This window comes from Falco punctatus (genome assembly GCF_963210335.1).
Source record: "Falco punctatus genome assembly, chromosome: 2".
Lineage (NCBI taxonomy): Eukaryota > Metazoa > Chordata > Aves > Falconiformes > Falconidae > Falco > Falco punctatus.
In genome coordinates, this window is record NC_137581.1 from 84,362,253 (window position 1) to 84,383,409 (window position 21,157).

At 35.7% G+C, this 21,157-nt stretch overlaps 1 protein-coding gene across 1 annotated transcript in view; it reads left to right on the forward strand.

Annotated features, from left to right (window-relative positions):
- CFAP47 (cilia and flagella associated protein 47) overlaps positions 1-21,157 on the forward strand; it is a 374,253-nt gene that overhangs the window by 282,748 nt on the left and 70,348 nt on the right. Inside the window, exon 57 of the mRNA XM_080377676.1 lies at positions 5,152-5,247. Within this exon, the coding sequence (XP_080233802.1) occupies positions 5,152-5,247 (96 nt within the window). The remainder of the gene's footprint in view (positions 1-5,151; positions 5,248-21,157) is intronic.

Consider the following 21,157-nt stretch of genomic DNA (forward strand, 5'->3'; position numbering starts at 1 on the left):
GCTGTTCCTCTAAAGAGTAGATTCAGAGCTCTGAAAGAGAGGAAGGGAAAAAAGTTCTATTGAGGGTGAGGAGTCTGGGCTGAGCATCTCGGGTCTTCAGATTAGAACCAGTACTATGAAACAGGAATCAATTAGTGCTAACTGTTGAAGTTTTCTTCCTCCATGGGACAAAGGCTACCAATTTCCATAGCAAGATGTCATCCCAGGAAGTTAGCTGCTTTCTTGAAGCTCAGATCTGAGATGCTGCAGAAAAGATTGCTAGGGCTTATCTGACCTTGCAGATACTATACCTTGCTGTTCATTCATATAGTGAATACATGGATCTATACTCCCTGTACAGTCAAGGAAACATTGAACAGATTGAAGGAGGCTCTCACAGGTTCTGTAGGCATTCTTTCCTCAAATATTTGAGCATACCTTTGCAAAGAGCTTGGGCAGTAAACAGGAAAACCAGGAAGAACAGTTGCAAGGCTGCAATGTGATCAGAATTATGAAGATAGTCAGTGACACTGTGCACAATTGTAGCATGGTTGTGGATTAGTGCGGTATGTTTAGAAAGGATAGAGAAGGCAAAAGAGGCCTTTCAAACAAAGATTGCAATCCCACAATATTCAAACAAGAACAACATAGCAGGTCTGGTGGCAGTAATCAGTTTCAACCCATAGTCTAGTGAACTGACAGCCAGGTCCACAGTGAGGAGGAGTCCGTAATCAAGGCAGCAAATGAAGCAGGCTGGGCTTGGCAAGGTGTGTGGCCAGAGACAGCATAGCTGGGACATAGCCTGGGCAGTGACCAACAGCAGGAGCCCGAGTTTAAATGCAACTCAAACCAGTGGGTGGACACCCCAGATGCTGCTCACTCACAACTTTGATCTGTCTTTAGACGTGGTTGTGCGTGGTGTGATTTGCTCTCTGTAGGACTATGTACTGTAATTCCTTCTTTCCATAGGAAGACAAATCTGGTCTTGTAAGCAAAGTCATGGATACATAAGTTCAATATAGTATCTCTGGCCCTTACATATCCTGGGAAATAATTTCCATAATGGTCTATGTATTTAGTTGAACTTTCATGTTCAAGGACATAGTTTACCTGGAAAGGAAGGAAATAGTATTTTAATATACTGCCTTTGATACTATATATGCCATAGCAATGCAGATATGTTAGTTCAGTGTACAGTAAAAACTAATTAACTTGGGTTTTTTTCAACATTATGAATGAATTTGTCACCCCACAAGGCTAATCAGTCTGGTGAGAAAGTTATCCTGGTATGAATACATTACTTCTAGTACACTTCCTTTCCTTCCAAGAACTGAACTTCGGTAGTTCTGAACTTGCAGATTGCACACACACACACACTCCACCCCATACCCACCCTCCGTTAATTTTGCTTGTATCGGTTTGTTAATGAGATGTCCAAACCCGAACATTTTTTCAAGACCATTTACAGCCCTAAGTTATGGAGAAGACCGGATCTCATCACGTGTTGTGATGATCTATGCTTTTTTTTAATGTGTTTTGACATGAAAAACCTATTATTGTCCTAGGATCTCTTGTAGCAGTGCAAGAACACACTTGGGAAAGTACAATCTAATTAGGAATGCCGATAGCATTACTTCAGACATAGCAATAGTAACCTTTCCTCTGAATTAAACACAAACATATTAGTTTGAAATAGAAAGTAGTCTTAATTTATTCTTTAAGGAGTGAAAGCCTAGTTATTCTTAAAACCTGTTTTTTTTTTTTCCCTGAAAAATGTTAATCTGAAGAGTAGAAATGGCCCTGTCAGCAGGTGGCTCAAATTCACAGTTTTTGAATCAGTCTTGGAGAACAGCACTTAAAACTGTATGTTTAGTAATATAAAACCCAAGGTACTGTTTTGAAGCCTCTTAACTGATATTTTAACATTAAAGCAAGTTACTAGAATGCCTTCCTTTATTTAATGTTGCACTGGACTTGTCCACTCATTGCTGGTGTTACTGGAGGCCAGAGAGGGGGCTGGATGGGGAAATGGACAGAAACTAGCAATTCGGAAGGCATAATGAAATGTTTGATTGATCTTGAACTTTACAAATTCTGTTTCAGACCATGTGCCACTTCTTAAGAGAATTAAAAGTGGCAACAATGAAGATAGGGCATCTCAATTAAAGTATACAAGCAATAAACAAAAAACATTTTTATAGATTTATTTAATGCTTTAAAGATTACAGAAGTTATCTGTAGCTTGCTTTCGAATAACATTCCATAGGCAGTTTTTGCCCTAGATAGAAGTGAAATTATGTTTAGAATTGCATAGTTCAGAAATTAAAATAGAAATTAATTGGGAATTGTAATATCTGGACCATTTCTGAAGCTGTCCTTTGCATATCTGAAGCTTTGTCAAACCCAAGAGCGTTATTCCGCAGAAATGTTTCTTTCTGTGAATTTTGATTCACATTTTAGCACAAATACTTCTTTATTTTTTTAATTATAGAGCAAGTAAAACTACCCATCATCTAATAATTTGTGATGAAAGGATGAGACCTGGGACCTACGAAAACTTAGTGTTTTCTTATGGAATTTAATAGCAATAAGTTTTCTTCCCAGGATTTAGATACATATCTGTAGCTTAAATCTGCAGATCTTATTCATGCTAAGCATTCATAGCTACAGTAAGCATATTCATGGGAGTAATGTTTATTTGATAGTAGGAAATTTTCCCCATTATAAGCCAATGATCAGAGTATGTAAACTCTTGTTACAGATGTTTTAGTGACCGTTTGTACTAGTTCAGCTGTTTCAAGTTGAATGTTACTCCTCTTCTGTAAATATCACTATATAATATTTCTTTATGGAATATCGCTTTATGGAAGGAACTAAACTGATGCAAATAATTGATAGTACTGAAATCTCCAGCATAAATTAGACCCCCACAGCATTCACCTATAAGAACTGTCCCTAAGTATTAGTGGTTTGTTAATACCGATAAATACTTTATTTCAGTTGACATGGATAATTTAATTTCATATTTTCAATGGGCCAAAAGTATTTCAAAGTTTCAGGAAAAAAAATGAAACTGTTTCTTAGAGTCATGATTAAATAAAAGATTAAAGCTACAGTGGTAATTAAGAATCAGATAAAGGAGGTAAATTGGTTCCTCTCTGGAATACAGTGTTATCAAAACTGACATCTGTGGCAGTGTATACGATGCCTTTTGGTAAGGGCGTGTGCACAGTCATGTTAAAATAGCTGGCTCATATTGCTGATTATTAAAATTTATCTTATTTCCAAGATAAGTTTTCATGGACAGTAGCTTAGCCATGTCTTTTTCTATACAAAGATTTCCAGACTAGGATTGCTACTTTTCAAATGTGCATCACACAGTGGTTTTGTGCTGCTTCCGCTGACTTTGTTATGTAACTGAGCTAAATACTCAAATGCAAGTCTTCTACTAACAGTTCATTTTCTTTCAAGGAAAATACATTGGACATAAGAATTATTTTGTATATTTAAATTTAAGTCACTGTTAGAGTGAAGCAATACAAATGTGAAGAAATCAGTTATTTTCAAATCGCTTTTGCATGTGGATAATTAGCATAGAATAGCAGTGCTAGTGTCACTTTATGGAGATTTTGGCATAATTCAAACTGTGATGTTAGCTACCAATTAAAAAAATAATGTGCATTATATAGATGCACTTCTGAACTGATAAATGCATCATGAAGTAAACCTAGGGCTTTAAATTTTACAAAGTGAAATTATTTTTCAGAGAAAAAAAAAAAAAAAGATTAGCAAAGGCTAGTCAGCTAGTTCTGTGAAAATTACTTTTTTGCCAAGTATGTGGATGGATATAAAGAAAAAATAAATAACAGACATTTTAAAATTTGGAAAACTTCTAGTAGGGGAAATTTACAATATTCAGTTTCTTTGCATCGCAGGCAGAAAAATAGAAAAGAATTCCTTCAGAATAATTAGCATTATAGGGAAAGCTTTCACAATAGCCTTGTTTCTGCCATTGCAATATCTCAGGTCAAGAAAGATGGCAATACAGTTGCTTTATTGAGATATTAAAATGGCTATGTAGCCTTTTCTTATGCACCCATCCTTTAATGTTTGGAAAGGGCCCTTCAATTCTTTATTTCCCTATAGATTACAAATTTCATTTTAAACCTCTATGGTGGTTTCCAAAATCCAAAACTTTGCTCTTGGGATAAAATAATTTGGAGGCTGTTTTTCTTCTCACAAGAAGCAAGAAGCCTGATATTTTCAGGAGAGCTGTTCTTTGCCTTCATGTACATCTTTGCTCATTGTTCTGTTCCTGCTTATTTCAGCTTTGTTCTGTAACCCCAAATGACAGTCTTTTCCTGGCTATTTAATGCATTGCTGTGTACCATATCTTCCTCTCAACAGTTCATCAGTCAGTGCTACTACCCATTAATATGATGTATTATTCAGAGATAGCCTATCTATTGGGCTGAGATTCTTGGAGTCAACAGCTAGATATATTTCATACGAGGCATTTCCTGCAAGTGTCAATTCTTTTAGCAAGACACCTTTGGGTGGTTGAACAGCTCCAAAACCTGTTCATAAAATTGGACTTCAAAGCAGTTTTTCCTATTTCATTCTTCATTTATCCATGACATTAGCAGTAATCAGTGGAAACAAAAAAAAAATGTCTGAATTTTCTGTCTCTATGAAGTAATCTTTTAGGTGATCCAGTAACTTGTCATCAAGAAAGCAATTTTTGTTTGCAACTTTTGAGATACTGCTGATTCTGAACCTGTCTCTGTCAAGGTTTATTTTACATGTTTCATATCACCGTGGGCTTTCTTGCCGATTTGATTTTTTTTAATATATATAGAAAGTAGTTTCTTTTGCAATATCTAGATGTTATTTAACTGAAAATACATTAAACTTTTGGTTTTCGTCATGACATGTTATTTTGTTTCTATTTAAGAAGCTCTCCATATTTATAGTTTTCTTCGTCACAATGAGGAAAGTGCTGAGAGAACCTTTAAGCAAACTGGGGGGGGGGGGGGGGGGGGGGGGGGGAAGGCCCATGTGCTCCCATTCAATAATGTATTTTTTAAAACCTCCGTCTATGAAACTGTTTTATTAGGGGAATTGATCAAATTTTTACTTCTAAATGAGTTTTTTTTTAAAAAAAAATTTTAGATCAGGAGCAATCCAGTTGTTGTCTTGGTGCATCTGTCCTATCCAAGTCAACCAGTAAGGAATCTGTTTTCCGTCTTCGGCTTAAAAAACCACAAGGTATGTAATTGCTTTAGTTCTACTTTGTTTTACAAGATGTGATCTTTTATGGTCCCTGAAATCTAGATTGTGCATAAAATTTGGTGTTTTAATGAATGCATCTCATCAGTCGATGTGCTAAATCAAGCTCCTTGTAGAAACAAGAATTAGCTCCATGTCAATGAAATTTGTTTGTTTTACTTCAGTAATAATCAGAGATGCATCCAGTGAAGTTCCTCTGAAGTGTGTATTCATTTTTTGACAGTTACATTTTCCTCACCCCTGCAATTATTTTCTTGGACTTTTGGAATATGATTTCTTTTATAAATAATGTCTTACCATAAAAGCAGAAACATCATGTGTGATGTCAAAGTGATGATTATGTGTAAAAGAAAAAAGAGGGATGCAACGTGACCTCATAATCGGAGCTGCAAGTATGATACAAAAAGAGTGAATGAGCCATATAGTGATGCAGTCTTGATGTATTCCTAGGAAAGGCTTTGAATTAAGAGATTAAATGCAAATAAATATAGTTGTATTTTAGGACTGTCAAGATGAGCAACACCACTATAAAAATGTTTATGAAATACTAGTTTAAAAAGCATCAATTTTTTGAATTCTTAATTAAATCAGGTTTCTTAAAAGTTTTGGGTTTTTTTTAATGAGAAATTTTATGGTTTTGTAATAAGTGCAAATGAATACACTTTAAAAGTAATCTTTTAAATATATTTAAACTATTATCAATACTCATTTTATCAATTTATCCTGCAACAAGTCACAGCTTTCTAAAACCTGAAGTACCAGAAAGGAAAAACATGTGATTGCTACAAAATTTCTTTTTAAAATAAAATTTTCCTAGTTTGAAGGATTAATTAAGGAGAAAACAAAGGGGTAAGAAATTCCAAAAATAAATGAGTTAAGCATTTAAAACTGCTTTTACTTTTTACTTATTTACTTATTAGAAAACAATATGGATTAGACTTCACAATTATTTGCTTCTATATATGCTTATCTTTCTCTTCAGACTTGCCAATCTATTCAGCTGTGGGTTTTTTTTTCTAAGGTAGTTTTTCTGTTGGAAATTACTATTTTCTGTATTTTTCCTATGAAAATTTTCCTAGAAACTATAAACCTGAATTATCTGGAATAAAGTAAACCATTTGGGTTTATTATTTGAATTAAACTTTAAATGACATTGCTGGTCACATCACATATGACATAGTATAAGAAAGGACTGGATTGCTTTTAATATTGTGATTTTACCAGAATTTATTTATGACTTTTATATGATAGCAATTTATTTATTCAACCTATCTAGTGTTATGGTAAAGCTTGGATTACCATGGAATCAGCATATTTTAACCATTACAAGTTATTTCTTGCTGAAGTGTAGGAAAAGGTAGATTTCTGTTTTTACACAGAATACTTAAATATTTTTCTATATACTTATTTCTATAGATTACTTCTCAGATATGGTTTCTAAATTCAAAACACACAAATAAATTATTCATATAGTATTTTTTACCAAAGAAAATAATTATCCTTGCTAGTATCCCACAGAAATGTATACATGTGTGTCTGTTTCAAGTTAATAAAGATATCAGAATAAGACATACCATTTTCCTTGAATAAATGGTATCTATTTCAAATTAAAGACCTGAATTAGAAAAATGAAATAAGGGTGATTTTTCTTCAATTTCATTCAAAAATTTGCTACTGTAATTTTCCTGAAGATGTACATGCATACCTTAATTTTGTAAAGGATGTTCCTGACCTTACTGTTCCCAGCAAGGAACTGTTTTTGCTTTCTCTCCTTGAAGCTTGATATGCCTCAACGATATTTCTGGGTGATATAGAAAGAAGGATTTAGAGGAAAAAGAAGATGCAAGGATTGGTCTGGACATCATATCGTTTTCTGCATATATATTTTACCCAGGCATATATAAAAGTTGTAGCTGTTGTCATGAGATTATATTTATTTCTTTCACACAAACTGAGGAACTGTCCAAAACAATCTAATTCATGTATATAGTAAAACTAACGGAGTGATCACTTGACAGAAATATTAGAGCAGTGAAGCAGTCTTTATAAATTGTACTTTCCATTACTTATTCTTTTATATCTTAAATATTTTCATGATGTAAATCTTTGGCTCTGAGGATTCTGCAGCCTAATCCCCCTTGTTGGGAGGCCATAAGACTGGTGAATGCATGCTTTTTTTTGCACCTGGTCTCACTTCACAAGTCAGGGACGGTGGAGTCTTGTTAAGAATCATTTTTATGGGAGGACTCTCTACTTCTATTTCCCTACACTTAACAGTAGATGAAGTGTGGATTAGATGCAGGTATTACTGCTTTACCACTATTCCCTATAATGAAGAAAGAATACTTTGAAAACGTGTTGGAACCAAATAATAATAATAATAAAAACAAAAAACCAAAGGGAGAAATTCAGAAATACTGGGATCGGCTGAGAATCTTGGAATCATTTTTTCAGCATACTTTTACAAAAAAATCCAAAATACTAGCTGTTCTGTGAAATTGTTACTCATAGCAGACCATACTTTTTTCCTGCCTTGGCTTCAAAGTAACAACATAAGTCTTCTGGACTGCTTGGTACTGTTTCCCAGTAAATCAGGCTGCATTACTTCATGTGGTCCTAATACTGAATCGGTGATCTCATTTTGCAACTGCCCATCATTGCATTTCATGGTTTAGCTGATATTCCAGTTTGTCAATAAGCCTTTGGGTTGTGTCTGACTTGGTGTAGCATCAAACAAGTACAGTAAACAGGGCAGTTAGCTGAACCTAGTGTTTTAGATACATCTCTCCACATTTCAACACAAGTTTTATTTTTAGAAACTTCTATATTTTAAAGCTGTCATGTAACTGTTCTGTCTTCATCTCTTTTCCCTTTTTACTGAGGTCTCTATGATGAGCTATTTAATTTTACCTTCTAACTTTGCTTTAGTGTAAAATACATGTAATTATTAACTCTCCCAAGCACTTACAAAGGAAAGATAAAATATATTCAATAAATGTATATACTGTTAGGGAGATATTTTCCAAAAAGCTGCATACAGTGTTAAACTACTGTGATGACAATCATATTTGAGGTATTACATTTCTGTGCATGCACTTTGGAAGCACGCTACTAGTATTCATATTTATTATTCATATTCATAATCAATTTGTGATACTAATATATATTATTCATATTTTATTAAAATATTTTTGAGAAAGCATTTTAGTGTGCTTTTTATGTTATGTACGGTTTACTATGATTATAGATAATTTGGCTTTGAAATTAATTTCACTTGCGAAATGGCATAAATTTTGTTCAGGTCCTCAGGACATTTCCCTAAAGTGTTAGATTTCAAGATTTCACTCTTTAATTCTTTACTTATTTGCATCTGCTTTTGTTTTCTTTCAGTCATTCTGCATGCACATTCTGTTTTTTTGTCTCATTGCTTTCAAAGACGGAAAAACACTGAACCTAACATACTTGCTCGCCCTGACTGTCTTAGTTCCTAGGAATAGTCTGACTCTGTCTCTATTATAAAGCTTACATTGTCACAGAATGACTTGGAGAGCTAGAAAAAAAGAGCTGTGAAAAAAGAGTTCTCCATCCTAGCAGGCTATTTTGAAAAGCTCTTTTTCCTCTTCCATGTTTTAACTGCATTCTGCGACCATGGTTTGGTCATTCACAACAAGCAGAAATAACTGTCCACTTCATAATTTACATCAGAGGTTGTGTCAGTAAGTAGTGAATATGCATATAATGGGTTCTGTAGGAAAGGGACATTCAAGCAATAAGAAAACTGGACAACCAGGTACCTATGTGATACTATCCTATTTTTATCTTCAAAACCAGTTATTAATAATGAAATTCACTGGAGAAGAAGGATACACACACATACTGAGACCTCACTGCAAACAAAAATGAAATAAGTTAGTAGATTCATTTAAAAACCAGATTTTTCCTTCTTTTCAGGATTTTAGATTCAACATTTCCTTCTTTTTGGGACACATTTGCACAGGGAAAGTGAAGGAATTAGAGTTCCATTGACATGCTGGAAGATTGAGCCGCCAGATTTTCTTTGAACTGCCTTAGTCTATCTTCCTGTTTTATCTATTCAATTCTTCCTTCTCTGTGATGACCTTGTGCTACTTCTCTTTAGTTTTTATTTTCTTTCATAAATGTTATTGTCTTCCCCGAATGTTAACCTTTCAAAACTATCAAGTTTCACTTTTTTGAGCAAAACTGTTCAACAGATGTACTATTCACGTAAGTAGTTCACAAACTGGCACATTCATTACTTGTGCTACACAAAATTCATTCAGGGAGTATACAGCCTACTATCAAGTCAAAAGCTGTCTCTGTTAGTGAGAGTGACCTCTGTAATGCCCATGGTGCAGATGCTAGCATACGGAAACACAAAGTTCATGATTCTTGATTTAGATTTTCATGAACATCTTCTAGATAGAGTAAATAACATCTAGTCTGGATTTATTTGTGAAGAATATTTTGAAGTTAGATATAGAGAGATGGCATTCTTATTGTGTAGTGGCCACAATAAACAATACTGAATTTGAGCACCTAATTTAAGAAAACAATATGAAAATCTTGTAAAATTAGGTAAAGCAGTTTGACTTGAACCTGGGCTGCTCTTAAACTTACGGTTGAGATTGTGGGTTTGAGTTTTCTCTTCCCCTGCTGGCCCTTTTACTGACCAAATAGCTCTACAACATGCTATGTCATGGTTACATTGACTGTTTCAAGACTGGGTACGATTTATGCAGAAGGCTTTGCAGGCAGGTGTCAGGCATCAGTCTGACTCTTCATGTCTAGGACCGTAGGGCTGGTAGGTTGGTTTCATCATAGATGGAGGAGGAATTAGGTCAGAAAGGAACGAAGGCAAGGAGCTGGCAGACAGTCTTCTGAAGTTAGCCATCAGTAGTTCCTACTGGCACTGTTCCTCAAACTGCAGGCACATTCAGCTCACGGAACTGCAACTAATCTTTTCTTTCTACTCTACTGTCTCTCTTGGGAAAGGGCACAATTTAGAAGGTCAAGTTTTGTCTTTCAGTGTCCACATTTTTTACCCTGCTGCTTCTTCTGTTCCTGCTCCTGAGATGCTGTTAGGGCTGGCTTCCTGGAAGCGGGTCCAGGATTAACTCCTGGATCAATTCAGTGCACAAAGGCAGGTTTAGCTTAGGACAGTGACTGGCTGGTTGCAGACTGCCTCTAGTTGGAGAGTTACTGGTTGTTGGATACGTAGCAGAAAAATTTACAGGCCATGTGTTCTCAGCATGTCCTCAGTCTGTCAGACAAAAGTTTACTGACAGGTCATATCCCATTGTAGGTTGATGGATTGTCCCTGACTGATGGAAGTCCCATAGAGTTGGTGGTCTGTCAAGCAGGAGCTTCGTGAGAATACTGTGATGCCATTGTCATTGAAATTCTTTGAGTGAGACACTTACCTGTCCTCCACCTTGGGGTTATGAGATTCATTCCTCACTGGATCATTTTTGGTGTGGGTGTATTTTGCTGTGCACAAAAAGACTTTGCAAGCAGGATTTTTGTGATTTTAGAATCTAAACCTTTGTTTTATTGGCTAATGCATGTGTATATAACTAGGACTCGCATGCTGCTGGGCTGAGGTATTAATATGGTCAGTATTCCCAGTGAGACACAGGATGTAACTGTGCTTCCCAGGTTGCCATCAGTCATTTGGGGATGGCAAGCCTCTACTGCTTCTAAAAATGGGTTGATCCATGAAGTTGCTGAATTGCCATCTTCTGATTCTTTGCTTTTTTTTCATAGAGTTATTTTATCTTTTCATGTCAGTAGTTTCTTACTGAGTCCTTGAGCTGCTACTAGCATTGTGTTTATTTTTTTACCTTTCTCATCTTGCAAGGCTTAGGTGTTTTCTCACACCTTACCAATTTTCTCAGTAAAATCAATCCAAAATCGTGGTGCTGTGCTGCACCCAATTAGGCTTTGCATCACAGGCAGCTGAACGGCTACTGTGAAGATATTACATTAAATTACATATGCTTTTGAAGAAATTGTTGTTTATGCTCACCACAAAATAGCAGCCCTCTTGAGCACAGTGTGTGCAGGAGAGAATGACTTTCCTTCTTGGCCATCTTTGGCCTATCTGTATGACTGTTGCCTTGTTTAAGCCTTCAGCTAGTGTTTTTTTCCTTGTTCTGTTGTCTCTGGAGTGCTATCATGGCACTCAGAAGCTTGTAGAGATGCAGATTTGCTTTGTGAAATTTCCAGCAGAAGGGAAGGCGGGGGGACCCCGTCCTACTGCATGTACCTTACTGTTTCCTTAGTGCTGAATCACCCTGGCTTACCTCTCTCACCCAGGTTAAACCATTATAAAAGAGTGGTGGTCTCATGTTGTAGCTGACAGAGAAGCATGCACTTTTAAAGAGGGTGTCAGTATTGGGACATGACATGGCAACACGAGTGATGCAGTCTAAGCCATATTTATCTCCAGAGAGATATGCTGACAGTCAATGCCTTCCAGCTGGTGGCATTCCTGGGTGTGGGTTGTCTCTACTGTCAACATGGGAAACCTTGGAGAAATCTCTGATGCCACAGCACATCTAAGACTCTTCACAATTAGAAAATCAGTGATCAGTAAGGATGGTTTTGTTTCAGGTTTGAAGGCACTCCTGCAAACCAACCATGTGAATGAATAGTTGAGGGAATCTGTATTCAAGCATACTCTTACAGGAAAGCCTAGTTAAAGGCGGTGGGAATTAATGGTGTTAATGAATGATACACTTTTCAGCACTGAAACAGGTGTGCTTGGTATACTGGTACATCAAAACATGAAATATTCTAATACAATGAACAATAACACTTAAAAAAATTACTTATTAGTACTTTTCTGGAATGTCTTCAGGCCATATTCTACATATATTTATAGGGTCTGTTAATATACACTCTCTTTACCTTTGAGTGTTACTTTTTTAAACAATATGTGGTGTGGACATAACTTTATGTGTCTTTGCAAATCCAGGCAAGTATTTTACTGAAATAACTTAAAGTTAATGAAGTGAAAGGCAGCACTATAAGAATAAGCAGAAAGTCCCTTTTACTGTTCTTTTAAAAACATTACCTTGAATTAAAGGAGTAGAACTGTACGTCCCATTGACTATATAAGGAAATTATTTATGTACTTCAGCAGGCTTTCCTGATGTTGCAAAAGGAGAGAGAGGAAAAAAGATATTCAGGTTGTAAATAAAAGAAGGGAAGACATCAGAAACCCATCTTTTGCATAGTCTCATGCAAATTCACATAAAGCTTCCCATGTGGATTTATCATGGAAAACAGATTTCCAAGTTATAATTGCCTCAGATTTAAGCTAGACCATGCAGTAGGTTTCATCAGAATCTCAGAATTTCTTACTGAACATCTAGGGTATAGCACTTCAGAGCATTTAAACTATGCAAATCAGCCTCGGGGGGGGGCCTGTTATTTCACATTATCTTAGCCTATTTCTCTATTTAAAAATATCTGCTTTGTTTTAGAACTTGACAAGAATTTATCTCCTTTAATTTCAATAGAGCTAGAAAATGAAATTATGATTAATTCTGACTTAGAATAGCAGATTGCAGCTAATCTATTTGAGGACAGCTAGGAATGGACAAGATGGAGCCAGAATGTGTCCTTGAATAAGACAGAGCTTCTTACTTCCTCCCTTCCCCTTTTCTTTCTAGTCTTCACCTGTTTAGGTAATAAACCCAGTGAGAACTCCAGAGGCACAGATTTGTTTCGTACTGTAAATTAATCAGTAAATCTATGTTTAAGTGCTAAATTTGCTACAAAAAGTTATCTGCACTAATCTTTTGTTTCCAGCCTCACATGCACAGAAGGGAAACTACCAGCAGTATCAGTTGTTTCTGGAGCAGCAGAACTAAAGAACCTTGATTTTCTAGACTTCTGTTTTGTATCCATTTTTTGTCTCCTATTCTGCTCTTGGAATAATCACAGCATGTTTCTGTCTCCCATTAATTCATTTGTGCAGGACTCTTCCACCTCCATGCTCCACTCCAAATATACACTAAAGACTGTTTCCCCCCTTTCCTAAACTAGCTAGTAATTGCCCACCTGAGAACTGCAACTGTTGAGTCTGCTGTAGCTTGTCTTCATTTGTGTTTCGAAGCTGACTTTCCTTGTCTATCCAGCTGTTGAATTCCACAAAACATTGAAGGAGTGCTGGAGATCTATGTCTAACTTTTCTGAAAGTGGATGGAAGACTAAAAAAGAAATAAAAAAACCACCCCACCCCGACTTTACTGATATTGATATCAATAGCAAAATATATGGAAAGATGGAACATTACATAGATTTTTCTCCTAAACAAACAATTACAGAGTTCTTGAAAACGTTACCTTAACATATTGTATTTTAAAATGAGGAGGTATGTGTAGGAATGAAATTGAACCTTTTGTGTGCAAACTTTTGGGGATGGAAGATCATGATAAAATTTGATGCTTTGATGGTCTGAGGGGTTGAGGGGAAGAAGAGCTTATTGGTTTGAACTTTAATTTCTTTTTTTTTTTAATTTTAATTACTATATTCTGTCTAGTGGAGAAAAGACAATTTATAAAGTAACTGTCTGGGGCACAGATTTTATTTTGAAGCATAAATGCTAGAAGGCAGTATTGAAACTGAGCTTTCAACCTTGAAGTTTTATGTTTTAAGAATGCTTGATAATTACACTTTTTAATATAATGTTCAGGTTTTTTTCTATACTAAGTTTTTCTAGAAATTTTTTGTAAATTTTTTTTGTTTGTTTTGTTTTTTGTTTGGTCAATGAAGAATGGGTCTCAAATATAAGACAAAAGCTAGGGGAAAGTAAAATTCTGTATACAGTATGCATACAGTAGCTAAGCAACAATTTTTACCTACAGTGGTAACAGGATTCTTCTCAATATAGTTGCTAATGCTTTAAAGTCAGTGTACCCTTAAGATTTTTCTTAATCAGAATTTAATTTAACTGTCCTGCAGGAGCAGCAGTGTATTTCAGCTTCATTTAAAAAGTTTTATTTCCCAAGTATTAAGCTTTTTATGTATCTACTTCAGTATGATGATCCCTGCTCTGACCCTTTTTTTTTCTCATCTGAAATAGCATCACATGTTCTTAGAAGTCTAGGCTCCAGTGCCAGTGTGAGGATTCACTGGGCACAAGTATTTCAAAGACACTATAAGACTTTTTTGCAAACCCTTGGTACTCTGTGTAACTGCTATATTAAGGGACTGTGAACAGCAAGGATGTGGAATTTAGTGTAATGTAGCACAGACCCTGGTACATTGCACAGGAGCACCTCTTTTTTTATCTTGTATTTGTATAGAACACAATTGCACAAGTCTCACACAATCAAATCATTCCCTAATTATCCTACCAAACAATTAACTGTGCTTCTGCACATTTTCCAGAGCTCTATGAATTCTTTTGTCTATTTTCTATATTTGTAGTTCTTCAACCCTTCAATAGATATATATTCTTTTGCTTTCTGAAAATTTCCAGCTGGAATTACATAAAAACTCAATCTGAATTTTGGTCAGCAAAGAATAGAAAGGAAAAGCAGTTATTTTTTTCTGGTTTTTGTTTAGTCACAAAGTCCTCAGGGCTAGTTGTTTGAATTGGTTAGGAAAGCTGTCAGGGTGTGCTGGGCATGCACGTATGTATTTCTACTTGGTGGAGTCAGTGTTTGGTGGGCTTTGGTTTAGCAGCATATGTGATAGCTAGATCCAAAACTGTTGCCAGCAGCAGAAAAAATCTTGCTGAATAAGGAAGTTTAACATTTAAGAGGGTCTATTTTGCAGTGAAAGGCTTAGCATGCCTAAAACCAACATGAACCTCAGAGTGTGAGAGGTAAGAATTCAGTGGACTTCGGGACCACCAACAGTTCTCTTTCCCCTTCTGCTGGAGCCAAATTCAAGCCAGGGGCTTCTCGTGCCCATCCAGCAGCTAGGCTGAGCAGCTGCTTCTGCAGACAGACCAGCAGACAAACACAGAGTACAAACACAGCCAACCACAAGATCAACACAGAGATCAGTGCCTTTACCAGCACACCCATAAAAGCAATTAGCATTCATGTAAATATGAACAGCACGGGCAGCGTGGTGCAGTTGCTGGTGTTTGGCTGATTAGGATTGAACTGTGCTGAAAGTACATGTGCACATCTTCAGTGTGTTGATGCACTATCACACTCCCAGATCTTTTAAATACTATAGACTTTTAAGTTTCTCCAATACCTGTGTCTGGTTTCTAGGCTCCTTAACCAGTCGCTGGCTCAGACCTTAGGTCTTTCTGGATGCTGCTGTACTCCTACTTGCAGGCTAGTCCAGCTCAAAGTTCACTGGCAGAACACACACATACATTCACTCGCTCAGCTCACATATACATGCATGTCTGCTGGTCTCTTGAATACTGACACAGATTTAGATCTGTCCTGTATGCATGCTCAGCTTTACCCGGTCACTAGTCCTGACCATGGGTCTTTCCAGATGCTGGCCTCCTGCTACTTGCTGGCTAGTGTGACTTGATATTAGGGAGCACCTGATACCCAGCCACCCATGCAAAACACTGTTCTCTCCAATGACTGATCTTAGGCTTATTCTTTTCAGTAGCTGGCATTCAGGACTCATCCAACTTGCTAGCTAGTTCAGTTTGAACTTTCCTAGTGGCCAGCTGACGGAAGCTCAGGACAGGGAGTGTAAGTGCATAGTCTTTAATAGAAGTATAGGGTAATAATCAACCCTGAGGCATGAGACAGCTTTACTGGCCAGCTCCTGCTTACATGACTTGCATCTTTTATCTTTACCTTTTTTCTCCTATGCATGTTCCTCCCGCATCCACTTTGATCTTTCTCTTCCCTCCTCTTGTTCTCACTGCTAGACATTACATAAGTTTTGTACACATTTTAATATGTTTGGGTCTGTGGTAGGGCATGTGATTTATTGGAACACTAGATGCTAACAATTGCATTCAGAAGTCAGACAAATCATTCATGATAGGGAAAGATGCATTTGGTTTGTTCAGTTCTGACTGATGGAGGAAGTTCTTGATTCAGTAGTATATCTGAGTATGTTTAATTTCAGGTATGTAAGACAATCCCTAAATAGCAGAGAATTTAAATTTAAACATCTGCTTTGGTTGCACTGAAATTACATGAAATGTAAATATGTATGTTAGGCATGTATTCTAGTTGCTGTGGTATGAATAGAAGTGGTATTATTTGTGTGTTTAATTCTTTTGATAAATACTTAGTATGCCAATATCTATATGTTCACCTCAAAACTTTATTTCTCCTTGTTCACAAAATCTAGCCTGGATCAATAATACTATAGTCCCAGCTCTTCACAGATGGGATCTTTAAAACTGTTCTCTGTAGGAGAGAAGTAATTTAATTAAACTGAACATCATATACTTCATACTCTGCTGTTTTAATTCCCTTCTCTAGATATTGTTTCATACTTATACTAAGATTAACAAATTATTAAAATATTTTTATGGGACAGAGAATAAATTATTCACATTCTCATCAAAAATTGATATCTATCAGTTACCAGGGGGAATTGGATTCCCTGATTTACTTTTCTGTCACAAAGCCTGAATGATTAGGCAGTACCCATTCTAGTTTCATAAAGCCACTGGGATTGTACCTGCCTGAATGTATTTGCAAAAAGAATGGATATCACCTAATACCTCTCTCCTCTTCATATAAGTCTCAGTAAAAATTGATCTATCTTTCTATTCTACCCTTTATGATACATACAGGACCTTATTTTCAGCTTTCATAATATTTATGCTGAAACCCTTCCTGTTTACTGAACAGGTTGTTGCCTTCAATCATTAATGTTAGTAACAGTCTTGCATCTTACAATAATATTTTGGTTTAAGAAATACTTGTTTTAATACATCAGTTATACCAAGCTAAAAAAAAACAACTCAAAACCCAAACCAACCCAGGAAAAAAAGAATGTGGGCACTATTGCTATGTTTGCCGTGTGTGAAAGAGGAGGATGTGCTTTAACAGTAACTCAGTCTTTGCCTCTGTTTTAATGTGATGCTTATCGTGCTCATAAATCGTAGTATATAAACCATCAGAGGGGATTTTGATATGAAGTATAGGAAATAATTTGGATATTCTTAGGAAAATGCAGAACAAAGATTTATGTTACAAATAGATGAAAAGTGTTTGAATCATGACCTTTACTATTATGAAGAGTAGTATCTCACAACCATTGAAGCATGCAACACAAAATTCTTCATTGGACATGAGAATTTATGTTAACATGCATAAGATGCTTTATTGCATTCATAGTCACTCAGTCTAGTATCATCTTCGGCTGAATGGAGGGAAATTGAACTTATCTTTTGCATGTTAATGGTATCTTTTGAGATGACCACATGTTTAAAGGCCCATGAGAGCAAAGTTTGAAGAGTATTTGACTTTCTGGGACTCTTCCTTCTAGGACATTTATTTTACCCTGCAGTTCTATATGCCCAAGGATTTGACACTTCTGATACTAGTTAACATGCTATTTTAGGTAAAACCTGTATTTGCAAAAATAGTTATAACGTTTAAAATTTAAGTAGGTAATGAAAGTGCGCTGATACTGAAGTACTTCCCACCATCACACATTGTTAAGGTACTTCATGATTTCATTTCCACAAATCTCCACTTACTTGAGGGAAGGTATTTAACATTGTATTCATTTTAACCCAGAGAAACAGAGGTGGAAGTGTACTAAATTTTTCCCATACTAAAGCCGTGAGTGTTTCAGAATAAAACCTAGAGGCTTGGAAGGTAAGCAAATCCTCTTTTCTCATAGTTGTTTGGTGAAGCATTTGGAAAACAATTTTCATGCAAAGTCCAAAAGGAGACTTAGAATGCAAACTAGTCCATGCATCCATCAGGAAGTCCATGAAACCTCCTGATTTGACTCAGTTTCTTTTATCTGTAAATTGGAACAATGAACTTCCTGTTTAAACATATGTGAGTTTTTTGTAGTAGATGAACTTATTAAAGGCAAATAACATTTTGTGAGTGCCTTGTTTGCCTGCTTATTTTATAAGAATGTTAATATTAAATATCCTTGTTTTGTATACTGAAAACTACAGTATTGCAACAACTTTTGATGTTGAATTGTCTTTAATCCGATTGCTTCACAAGCAATGAAAATCACTTATAACTTAAATAATTTTCTCCTTCATATCAATATTTAGATAAAACAAAGGTTAATAACACATAAATATTAATATCTATTAATTGCAGGTAACACTGCCTTTTTCCACAATGAATACTGATAATGTAAGCTAATCCCTGATATTTACTGCCATTTTTATTACCTCTGCTACAGACAACCAACAGAAACCACAAGCAGAATTGTATGCAGTCCTGTTAGAGCCTGCTACAATTCCGTTTTTTCTAGCCAGTGTATACAATTTTCTCTTTTCTATTAAATAGGCAAATAAGTTGATTGTTGAATAGAACTGCTATTCAGACCTGTATGAATAAAACATTAAGTTTTCTACATGCACAAACAAACAATTAATTTTTATCACACAATAGTGCAAGAGCACAATACTCAATATAATAGCATGACAGTAGCTGTTGAGGAAACTTTGGATGATCCTTATCTTTCCGGCTTGCTTTACATCTCTTCAAGTATAAAATAACCAACTGTGTCCTATTAGTCTTTTATTCTCATTGATTTGTCCCTTTTCCAAATCAAGAACGAATTTTTGTGTTATTTTTGTTTCTGGGATCCACAGATTTACCTAATTCTCCCAACTCTAAATTCAGTGGAAATGCCTTTTCCCCTACTTTTTGGTACCTCCGCCTGTTATTGATTAGAGAAATACAGGGTTTTTTTCCAAACTTCTTAAAGTATATTTAGTTATAGAATCCCTCTATCTGGTATGCATTGTTAGTTACCCTGTGTTGCCTTCTGCAGGTGTTCATCTTTGCAATACAAGCATGTTTAAATGATTCAAAATGAGAGTGAGAGATTCAGTGATACAAGATTATTTAGCTGACCAAAGAGAACTTTGATGGTGATTCATTTTTCTAGCTCACTAGAATGTTGGTAATTAAGTCTTCAGTCTCCCAGGAAAAAGCAGGGACTGAAACCAGGTCATTGTTATTCAGTAGCCAAATGCAAAATGAAACATGTTTTTAACAATGAGCTCAATCAACTTTCAGAACAGCTGACAAATAAATGTGGAGGACTCACCATCGCTGGCAGATTTTGGATCAGGTGGGATGTGTGTTTTCTATTTAAATTCCTTTGTTCAAGAAGAGTTATTATGACTGAACCTTGATTTTTCAAACAAGTTCTGAGAAATCCTGTGTATTTAGGTCGTTGAGTGATCACAATGACTGAAATGTGAAGAAATGAGAAAAATCTCTGCAGAGTTCTGGAAAAGTAAACATTTTTTAAACTTGCTTGCATTGGGTCAATCAAAATGTGGCAAAAAATACTTTGAAATTTCTGAGTAAACATTTTCAGAATTTGCATTATATTATTTTGCTTATCCTTTTACTACTTCAGGATGAAAACAGGGGCAGAAAGCAAGTACTGTCAATAGATATGGACTGTACAAGCTTTCTTTTCTTTACACAGAGCCATTGCAATCTGTTGCCTTTAAATAATCACCATTTACTTTTAAGTTTTATTGTCATTACTCTTTACACAAAAGGAAGATGCCTAATAATGAAATTAAATTTGGACATCCAATATATTCCCTCAGAAAAAGCTATAGCTTGTAGGATTTTTTTTAAAAAAAATCTTTTCCGAGGTTTTCTTCAACACCTTGATGCCATACATCAGAAAAGAAACGTTTTCATTTTTTTTTTTATCCTTTAAGTTTATACCAAATGTCAGTTTGTGGAAATCTGTTCACTGTCATCTTTATACACAAGGATTTTTTCCTCCACCTTTTCTTCAGTTGACACCTATGACAAAAAGCTATTGGAAAAAAGCTTTTGTCCCTACATTTGTTCAACATTTCACTGCAAATCACTTATGCCTTGAGCTGCTTTAGAGACTGTACTCAATCATATGGAAAAAGAAAATATCTTAGATTTGAAGGCTGGGTTCTTCTTGTTTTGACAGATTTAAGATAGATAATCCTAACTGATTTAAGTCACTTATATGAAAATTTTCATTCCCAGTTATCTCACCACAAGTTATTGTCAGTGACAGTTACTGACCTAAAACGTCTCCTTCCTATTCCAGAAAGGTATTGTTTTAATGTAGTTTTATCCACTACTGTATTTTAACTAAGTTTTTTTTAAAAATCAGCAATGATGATCTGTTTTCTTCCTTTCTTGAATCAAAAGAAAAATGACTTGTCTGTTAGTAGGAGCTAAAAATAAGTAAAAGCTAAGTTGTAGACATTTATTTTGTATTTCATGTGAAAGTGTTGCTGTTGGTAGTCATCTTGCCTCCTGAGTTGTGGATTACATGTGATTTCCATTTCGGGATTCACACAGATGTACAGCATCTGCAGCAACCACCTCTGTTCAGAAACGCTGTTTGCCATTGAGTCATCCAGAGCCCATCTTCTGTGTCAGTACAATTCAGAATCATCCTGACACTGACAAATAATTTGGGTCCTTAATCCCTGCCAGAATATTTTAACAGCAATTCCCACTTTTAGTAGCATCTTCTCTCTCTTCACTGGGGGACTTTATCTGATTCTTTTTGTCTCTTACCGTAGCAAGACTTTCCAGTCCAGTTGATTTCCTAGATGTCTGCTTCTAAGCATTTTGTCCTTTTGTTTTGCTGGAGGTCCCCAAGCCTCTCCCTATATATTCCTCTCTGAATTTAAGAGGCCACCAGCCACCAAATTATATATTTATTGGATTTTTGGAATACTGACTAAAATTTG